General features: G+C 35.7%; 1 protein-coding gene across 2 annotated transcripts; it reads left to right on the top strand.

Annotated features, from left to right (window-relative positions):
• The first annotated feature begins 724 nt into the window (after positions 1-724).
• On the top strand, positions 725-8,813 carry LOC112751180 (DNA mismatch repair protein MSH7). Of its 2 annotated transcripts, none has more exons than XM_025800238.3 (17): positions 725-1,193; positions 1,660-2,179; positions 2,297-2,392; positions 2,489-2,544; positions 2,764-2,830; positions 3,201-3,296; positions 3,413-3,544; positions 3,665-3,698; positions 3,777-3,824; positions 4,387-4,583; positions 4,702-4,828; positions 4,937-5,214; positions 5,429-5,623; positions 6,759-7,160; positions 7,461-7,557; positions 7,692-7,819; positions 8,100-8,813. In XM_025800238.3, exons 1-17 carry the CDS (start codon positions 895-897, stop codon positions 8,583-8,585), a joined length of 3,258 nt encoding a protein of 1,085 aa, XP_025656023.1. In that variant the 5' UTR covers positions 725-894; the 3' UTR covers positions 8,586-8,813. The 2 variants fall into 2 exon arrangements, with proteins under 2 accessions (XP_025656023.1, XP_072073286.1); XM_072217185.1 differs by having other exon boundaries at positions 729-1,193; positions 1,660-2,176.
• Positions 8,814-9,707: the final 894 nt, after the last annotated feature.

The raw sequence follows: 9,707 nt of genomic DNA, 5'->3' as shown, positions 1-9,707 counted from the left end.
TCTTTCTTTTTTTTTTCATTTACTTTGTTGCCTTATTCTACTTTAGATTCAATTTGTATTTGTTTTAAAATTTTTTTAATAAAATATTTGAATGTTTGTATTATTCGATTAGAATGTTATTGAAGCATTTTTGTTTATTTTATAAATATTAAATTTCGGATTAAATTTTATTTGTGGTGTTTTTTGCCATGGATGAGGTGATAAATTATTCTGTATTTGAATTGATAGAGATTTGTGTTTGTTATGCTAATTTTTAGCAATTTTGGATAAATTTTTTATGCTTATAAGGTTGATTTTATTTTGGATGAAGAATTACCAAAAATTAAAAAAGATCTGTGTTGGTTTTGAAGATGATGATGCCATAGTAAATTGTGATGATTTTGAAGGAGTATGAAAAAGCAGAAATGGTGATGGTGATACTAGAATAAATAAGATAAAATTGACTTTTTAATAAAATTGTAAATGGTGTGTTCTATTCTATCCATGTCTTAATTATTAAACAGAATATAAAATTAATGACTTTTTATATCTATGTACTCTTATATATTTGTGTTTATATCTTTATAATTTTAAGACATAAACCAAACACAGCCTTATAGTCTCTAAACTGGGTAAAAGTTAAGCAAAACTGTTGTTGACGCAGGGACTTATTTTTCTTTTTAAAAAAAAAGAAAAAAAAAAAAAAGAAATGAAGACAGAAAGGGAGAAACCGAGAAAGCAATTTATAGTTTTGGTCTTTTGGAACACCCAATTTAACAGGTTGAGAATGAGCGCTAAACCTTCCCCTTGGCGCCAAAAATTTTTACTGCACAGTCTCAAATATACACAATTCTACCGTAAAGCTTAAACCCTTTCATACATTTTCTCTGTCACTCTCCCATTCTCACCTCAACGATGAATCGCCAGAAATCGATACTCTCATTCTTCCAGAAAGCCTCGCTGGAAAACAAATCTTCCGGTGAGCGCCGACCTACCGATTCGTCTGTCCGTCAACACGACCGTAATTTCACGGCCGCCGTCAATCCTCCAGCGCCGGCGGTAGAAGATGTCAGAGGAACCGACACGCCGCCGGAGAAGGTGCCGCGTCAGGTTCTACCGGCGACCTTCGCTTCGAGCGGGAATGGCTTTGCTCCTAACCTCTTTGAGAGCATCATGCACAAGTTTGTCAGCGACGGCGATAAGCTTAGTCATAGGTACAAGTCATTCATTCGGTCATTCCCCTTAGGGTTTTGTTTCACCAAAATGCGAGAGAAAAAAAATGAAATGTGCTTATTTCGACGTTCTATTTTCTTATGTTGTTTTCTTTTTCCATTAAGTTTATTAGAAAATAGAAAAAATGTAAGTTAACAGAAGTGTCAACTTGTTATCTGAACTAAATGCATGTGAAAGGTGAATGGAAAAAAATAGCATGTGAATTTTCACTTTGAGAATGATGATCAATCATCATATTTTGGATTATTCGGTAAACTTTTGCAACATAGTAAATTGAAGCAATTTGATTTCTCCAAGGAATTTTATTCTCTAGCAAGTTAAACAATACCGAACATACAATACTGCTGGAACTGAAATTTCTAAATGAAAATGCTGTTTAATTTAATTAATTTTTATTTTTGTTATTTTGCCACTACAATGATCTTATGTGTGCTAATGTTTTTGCAGGAGCCAGTCATCAGATGACAGTTTGTGTAAGTCTTCTTCACCATTATGTGCTAACGGTAAAGGACAGCATCAGGAGTATGAAGGAGCTTTTCAACCTATGGTGAAAAATACTGCTGTAAGTCTCAAGGCAAAGGCAAATCAGTTAAAGCCTATCGAAATTAATGATGATGTTGTTGGGCCTGAAACACCAGGGATGCAGCCTCTTGCTTCTCATGCTAAGCGAAGTCGAGATGATGAATCCAAGTTTCGTTCATTGATGGATTCTGGTAAACGAGTCAGATTTCTTGAGGATTCACCATCACTGAACTTGACTAAGAAGGAAGCAGAAGTGGCTAGCAGGTTTGAGTGGCTTGATCCTTCTCGAATCAAGGATGCAAGTGGAAGAAGGCCCAATGATCCTTTGTACGACAGGACAACACTTTATATACCTCCGGATGCTTTGAAAAAGATGTCAGCTTCACAGAAACAGTATTGGAGTGTCAAGTGTAAATACATGGATGTTCTGCTATTTTTTAAAGTGGTTAGTTCATGAAGTATTTTGACTATTGATGTCGTAATACCATTTAATTCTGAGGATTTACTGTGTATTCATTACCTTCAATTAATAGTAGTCTGCCATAATTAATGGCATTCACAGGGGAAGTTTTATGAGCTCTATGAAATGGATGCTGAAATTGGCCATAAGGAGCTTGATTGGAAAATAACATTAAGTGGTGTGGGAAAATGTCGACAGGTCAACTCTTTTGTCGTGTATAGTCGTTTGGTTATTACTTTCCTACTTGTTTACCTCTTAAAGATTAAAGAGAGTTGTTATTACTTGCTACTTCAGGTTGGTATATCTGAAAGTGGGATTGATGATGCTGTTCAAAACTTGGTTGCTCGGGGGTAAGTACTAAGGATAGAGTGAGATTTTGTTTGAAAGTTGATTTGATTAAATGTAATGTACATCTGAAGTGGAGATTTCGTGCAGCACATAGATGAGTATGGCTAACTCCAGATAGATTGCATGATATGATCTTACTAATCATGTTGCATATCAATTTCCTAGCTAATGAATTGAGGACTTAGTATGCCCTGTTTTGAGTTTTTTCTTTCGTTGTGAAGATACAAGGTTGGAAGGGTGGAGCAGTTGGAGACATCTGAAGAAGCAAAGGCTAGAGGAGCCAACTCTGTAAGTTTTTCCATGCTTACAGTTGTGTTGGCTTTGCTAAATTCTTGTAGATGACGTTGTTCTTTGGTTGTACATAGAAAGTTTTGCTTCATAGCTTTTTACCCTAGATGTGGATAAATTCATGTTCATTCAAACATTTTGAATTTCCTGTGTCTCAGTCTATTGTATGTGTTGGAAACTGTTTCCTACCTGATGTAGTGATATTGCAGCAGAAAACATGACATTGAACTGAATTAAGATAAATCTGTATATATCATTTTATTTATTCATTATCCTTAGTGCTTTTGAGTTCTAACAAATTATCTTATGCAACGTGCAAATTTAGATTGCCTTTTTTGCATGGTATTACTGACTGTCATCATATTTTCAGGTTATTCAAAGAAAATTAGTTCAGGTCATCACTCCATCAACCACTGTGGAGGGTAATATTGGGCCTGATGCCAACCATCTGCTTGCAATAAAAGAGGTTTGCACTGTTGCTGAGTTATTAATTTTTGCAAGCTATTATAAGTATACCTAATGCATAGATAGTTTTGTTGGTAACTCGAATTGTTAAATGGTGATAAATTGAAAAATTTACAGGGTAGTACCAGCTTGGATGATGGTTCAGTTGTGTATGGATTTGCTTTTGTTGATTGTGCTCGTCTTCGATTTTGGGTTGGCTCCATTGATGATGATGCATCATGTTCTGCTCTGGGAGCTTTATTGATGCAAGTATGTTTTGGGACATCTTAATTACCTATTTTTCACTTTTATAATTAGGGTATAGGTTTCATGAATTGTAACTCATTTGTAAAACTTTTAGCTAATTTAATTTTGGGCATTGGTGTTTAGGTGTCGCCTAAGGAAGTTATATATGAAAGTAGAGGTGAACAACAATCTATTCTCAAATACATATCAAATCTAAAGGTCCATTATTTCATGTTAAAATATAATGTTTTTTCAGGGCTGTCCAAAGGAGCTCAGAAAGCGCTTAGAAAATTCTCATTACATGGTGAGATGTGATCTTCTGTTGCTGGTGTGGGGATATATTAATGTGATGTACTCTGGGATTTTATATGGGTGTTTCTTTGGCTTGGGAGCTACACATCAATTACAGCACTACTTGAAATTGATTTTGCACGGTTTTGTATAGTAATAAACATCTTGTGGTTGGAAAATGTTATGATTTATTTGGTAATTTGTTTTTCTTATTTCAAAATGAACCAGGTTTTAATATGTACACAATATGATTAACCTTCTGAATCTGTAGACACTACCTGGACTATATCCATATGATATGAATATATATATGGAACAAAATGTTTTCATAGGAATTCAGGCTATATATGTTCATTATTCTTAACGCAATTGCTTGTGTACATTCTGATAACTTGAGACTAATTACATTAGGAACACTTTTCAGGTCGCAATTCTTTTCATTACTTTGTTCTTTTGTTTTTGGATATTTTGGCACTACAACGCAAACTCCCTATATACTAGGCACAAAATTCTCATTGTCCTCTAATTTATTTTAATGTTAGAAAGTATTTCTGAATCTCAATTCTCTTTTGCAGGTTCAACAACATTACAGTTGACTCCAGTGCAGTCTATTGCTGACTTGGTAAACACAGAAATCAATGATTTAGTTCGCTCAAAAGAATACTTTAAGAGGTCTTTTCATTCACTTGATTATGTGCTGAGCAAAGTTATTCATCATGAAACTGCAATGTGTGCTCTTGGTGGACTGATTGATAATCTAGTTAGATTGAAGGTATGTTTAGTGCTTACTATGATTCCTTTTAAGTGGGGTTAGTAGCAGTATTTTTAAGAATATTCAGTTATGTTGCAATGGTTAGTAGCAGTATTAAAATGTTCTACTTTATGCACAGCTAGATGATGTCCTTCAAGATGGGGATATATATCCTTACCAAGTTTATAGGGGATGCCTTAAAATGGATGGTCAGACGTTGATAAATCTGGAGATCTTTGGTAATAATGCAGATGGTGGGAAAACAGGTAAGTGATTATTTGATTTGTTCTATCTTAGAACTGTCTTAATTTTACAACATAATTTTATTATAAATTAAATATGCAGTTGTATAATCAGTTCTCCTCTCACTTCAGGTACTTTGTACAAATATCTTGATAACTGTGTGACTTCATCTGGAAAGCGGCTTCTTAGGAGCTGGATCTGTCGTCCTTTAAAAGATGCTGAAGGAATTAAAAATAGGCTTGATGCAGTTGATGATTTAATGACTCGCCCGGAGATTGTGTCACATATTGCTCAACATCTTCGCAAGCTTTCAGATTTGGAACTATTGCTTGGCCGAACCAAGTCCAGCCTTCAACTATCAGGCCCTCTTTTACTGCCTTTGTTGGCAAAAAAAATATTGAAGCAGAGGGTGAGTTACTTCTATTTTTGTTTTTTATGCCTCATTTGTTCAGGACATGGTAATTGTTTTTCACACTGACTTTGAAACCAAGTTTCACTCATATGTCAGATACCATCTTTTTTTAATGTCAAAATAAGCACATTGACTTGCTAGCAACTTTGCATTTTTTATGGCAATCATAGTCTCTGCTTGGTGCACATATGTAATGTTTAATTTATTACAGGTGAAAGTATTTGGGTCACTTGTGAAAGGGCTTCGCACTGCTTTGAGTTTGTTGCTTCTTCTACAGAATGAGCAGCCTTTAACATCATCCTTGACAAAAGTCTTTAAACTACCAATTCTGGCTGGTAGTGATGGGCTTGATCAATTTCTTAGTCAGTTTGAAGCAGCTGTAGATAGTGACTTCCCAAATTATCAGGTTTGTTTTCTTACTCATGCTTCTCATTTAAAAAATATGAAATAAAACCTTCATATCTTCTCAATCTAAGGGCTCCAGGCTCATGAGAGCTAAACCCAAGCACTAAAGATAAAAAAAATTGCTAGTTTGAAACTTATATTGTATGGGAACTGGCATGTACCCTCATCATAGGGTCCTGTTAGTGACAGTTTGCTGTGTTACTTGGAAATTATAATTGTTGATAACCATCAGTAATTTATCGAATATTTTAAATATTGAAATAGAAGAATATTCAGTGATAATAATATCAAGGGATGTATGTTAGTTCACAATATTGGATATAGTACTAAAATGAGGGTACCTGCTCAATGGCCATGAACATTGATCAGCCAAAGCTAAGGCTGTGAAGTATGATGAGGAAGAAGCACTAATCAACACCCTGATCTAGGGTCCAAGGTGATGAGGGCTAAATCCCAAAGACTATGTGAGTAGGTCATGCACCTGAGACCAGATTGGGGACTATGTGAATGATAGGCAAGGAGTGGGAGACTTGACAGATACAAGATCCAGGGATGACAAGCCTTCGGGTAATTGTAGGTGGGATTAGCTTGTTAGGAAATTTTAGATTTGGTTCTTCGGGAAGTGGGGAATGAGCCTGGTCCAAAATGTAGATGAGGGAGGAGGCTAAATGTTTAACCAGGCTAACTGAAAATCACTTTGGTTTTTATATAAGCTATGAATTTCGTTGCACTATTTGGGCTGGCTGTGTAAGCTTACTCTATTTTGACAGCCTTGTGTCCTTTTAACAAATTTGGTGCATTATGCTAAACATCTGTGTAATTAAAGTTTTAAACAATTCATTTATTGTGGTGACCAAATCCATTTCTAATTATCTTTGTTAAACACGTGCAAGCTGACTGCTTTGCCTTTTTCTACATAGAATTAACAGTTTGGAATTTTGATGTGTATTGTATCTCAAATGTTGATTCTCAAATTTTCAACAATATTACATGGTTATATGTTAGAACATGCAATTGCTTGTTATGTTATGTTGTTATGTTTGAATATTTTTTTCCTTTGTCAACATTAATGTGAGGAATAGAGGGAAAGTTTTTACTTGTATACATGACTAAGCATATATTATATCTGGTGGCAGAATCATAATGTTACAGATTCAGATGCCGAAACACTTACAATACTTGCTGAACTACTTTTGGAGAAAGCTACACAATGGTTTGAAGTTGTTCACGCCATCAATTGCATTGACGTGCTAAGATCCTTTGCTGTTACTTCTAGCTTCTCATCTGGAAGTATGTGTAGGCCTGTCATAGTGCCAGAAAGTTTTACGGGTACAGACAATGGAGGACCTGTGCTTAAAATGAAGGGGCTATGGCATCCATTTGCCCTTGGAGAAAATGGATGTGTGCCTGTCCCCAATGACATAATTCTTGGTGAGAATGAAGGTGGGCATCATCGCACATTGCTGCTGACTGGACCAAACATGGGTGGAAAATCAACACTTTTGCGTGCCACCTGTCTGGCTGTTATAATGGCCCAGGTTCTCTCTTTTGTTCAAGTGTATATTCTCTCGTGCTTTCCCCCTGTTAGACCTCTGCACTCTCTACTCTATCCGCCTGATTTAAGTATACACCATTGTTCAGTTTCCTTCCTTTCTTTCTTTCTTTGTAACAAATTTTCCTTATTGTAAGGGGAAAACATTACACATTTTGGAATAATACAAGGGGCTTATGTCTGAATTATGAAACCTCTAGGGGGATGCATCTTATATATTATGCACTTTGCCATGTCATCTTTTTCTGATACCTTTCTTTATAATATGCCTCTGATGCCTTTGCAGATAGGCTGCTATGTGCCATGTGAAAGTTGTGTTCTCTCAGCTGTGGATATCATCTTCACACGGCTTGGAGCAACAGATAGAATCATGACAGGCGAGAGTAAGTACTCACAAATGGAAGTATGCTTTATAATTTGTACCATACGGCATCCAGATGATCTTTCCTGCTTAAACAAATCAATGCTTCTAGTAAGATGAAATGTACAGGCCAACAAATTTTGCTTCTATTTTCAGGTACCTTCTACATTGAGTGCACAGAAACTGCATCAGTTCTCCAGAATGCTACTCAAGATTCTTTAGTTATACTTGATGAATTGGGTCGAGGAACCAGCACTTTTGATGGCTATGCCATTGCATATGCAGTGAGGCTCTGCTCTTTAACATTCTTGTGTGTGTGTGAGGTTTTCCAAGCGGCCGCTTTGGTTCTATTTTAAAGTGTGCCACTGCTTAGAATTTCAATACTCTTTAAGTTGGAGAATTACAGTGTGGCTATCTTCTTTTTTTTCATTTAAGGTTCTGTTAGGCTATACCTTGTGCTTGAGGCATAGTAAACATTTGAAATTGAGTGTGACCTAAAGTATCCATGTTTTGATAATGTCTGAAAATTGTCATCCTATTTAATAACTCTCTGGATTTCCACAGGTATTCCGCCATCTGATTGAAAAGGTCAATTGTCGGTTGCTATTCGCCACACATTACCATCCACTCACTAAAGAGTTCGCCTCTCATCCGCATGTTAAAATGCAGCACATGGCTTGTGCTTTCAAGTCAAAATCTGATGGCTATTCCAAATGTGGTGAGGAACTAGTATTCTTATACCGGCTTGCCTCCGGAGCATCTCCGGAGAGCTATGGGTTGCAGGTTGCCCTTAAGGCCGGGATTCCGGAGAATACCGTAAAGGTTGCTTCAAATGCTAGCCAACAGATGAAAAAATCAATTGGAAGAAGTTTCAGATCAAGTGAACAGAGATCAGAGTTCTCAACACTTCATGAAGATTGGTTGAAGACCCTAGTGTCTTTCTCACGGATACAAGATTCTAAATCTTTTAATGAAGATGATTTAGATTCATTAATATGTTTATGGTATGAACTAAAAGCTGCTTTTAGATCGGGAAAACAGATGTTTTAGTGGCAGGTAGGATGGGGTCAAGAATCTGACTTTCATAGTGCAATATGTAAATTTATACTGATTGAGTAGTTTTATTTTCCTTTCAGAAACATAATAGCTTCTATGTTTTGCTTTTATATGGAAGAAAGGGAAAAGATGCAAATATAGAATTAGAGAACTAGCCAATATATAATGTCTGTCCCTTGTCTTCTTGTGACACTCGAAATAAAAATAATCTTGGGCATTAAACTATGTTTAACACTATAAAAGATGTTACCGATTTTTTATTTTATTACTACTTTTTTTTTGGTCGAGTCGGGGGGGGGGGGGGTGGGGTTTGAATTATGTGGGCTTAAAAACCCCAAACCAAGGAAAACCCAAAACAAATTAGACTAAGCCCTGCTTTCGGCGCCACGCACAGGGTCCAATCGGAGATCTATTCACCGGCAAGCACAGCGGGAGGAGCCTGCCAAGAAGCAAATCAAATCCGCCATTGAAGCCAATATTTCCCTAAGGCTGTTGGCTACTGAATTATCATCTCATCCCTCAATGTATGTTTAAATTTCAACTATTCACTATTTTAAAGTCCTTACAACTTTAAGTATGTAATTAGAGATAATGTGAAACTTCTACCGTAATATGCATTATAAAGTTATGTACATATCTAACTATATTTTATTCTGTCAATAAAAGGTATTTGATTCAATTATTTATTTTAAAAATTTACGAACGAAAAGTATGAGATTGATTAGTAATGCAAAATTCTTACACTAAATGACAGGGGAATTAGCATTAGTGGATTGTTAGGCGAAGGGTATATTGGGATTTATCAATGAATATTATTTATATTTAGATATATTTAATAATACTCTTCTTAATAATCATAATTACCTAAACCTTAAATAAAGCATGGGTCATTCCTAATGAGGAGATTGCTCTGGTCTTGCAAGAAGACCATGTTAGATAGAAATTAGGATGGCAGTTTTGCCTAGTCTTTTCTTTTAGCTTGTTTTCTTTTTTTCTTTGTCTCTGAACAACAAAATAAATAAATAAAAATAATGGAGGTTGACAATAATAATTTTCGCAAGGAAGACTAACGAGATAATCTAATGTTTGATGTGCATACTGCATAAGCATAACTTA

The sequence above is a fragment of the Arachis hypogaea genome, chromosome 15 (genome assembly GCF_003086295.3).
Source record: "Arachis hypogaea cultivar Tifrunner chromosome 15, arahy.Tifrunner.gnm2.J5K5, whole genome shotgun sequence".
In the NCBI taxonomy this organism is placed as follows: Eukaryota; Viridiplantae; Streptophyta; class Magnoliopsida; order Fabales; family Fabaceae; genus Arachis; species Arachis hypogaea.
Note: the sequence above shows the minus strand (reverse complement) of the source record. Positions and strands in the feature narration are given on the sequence as shown.

What these genes read in the sequence shown, in the direction of transcription:
- LOC112751180 (XM_025800238.3), top strand. Translation starts at nt 895, where the DNA reads ATGAATCGCCAGAAATCGATACTCTCATTCTTCCAGAAAGCCTCGCTG. An exon ending in AGTTATATATGAAAGTAGAG is followed by an intron (nt 3,699 to 3,776) that starts GTGAACAACAAT and finishes ATGTTTTTTCAG; the next exon opens with GGCTGTCCAAAGGAGCTCAG. An exon ending in TGCAGATGGTGGGAAAACAG is followed by an intron (nt 4,829 to 4,936) that starts GTAAGTGATTAT and finishes CTCTCACTTCAG; the next exon opens with GTACTTTGTACAAATATCTT.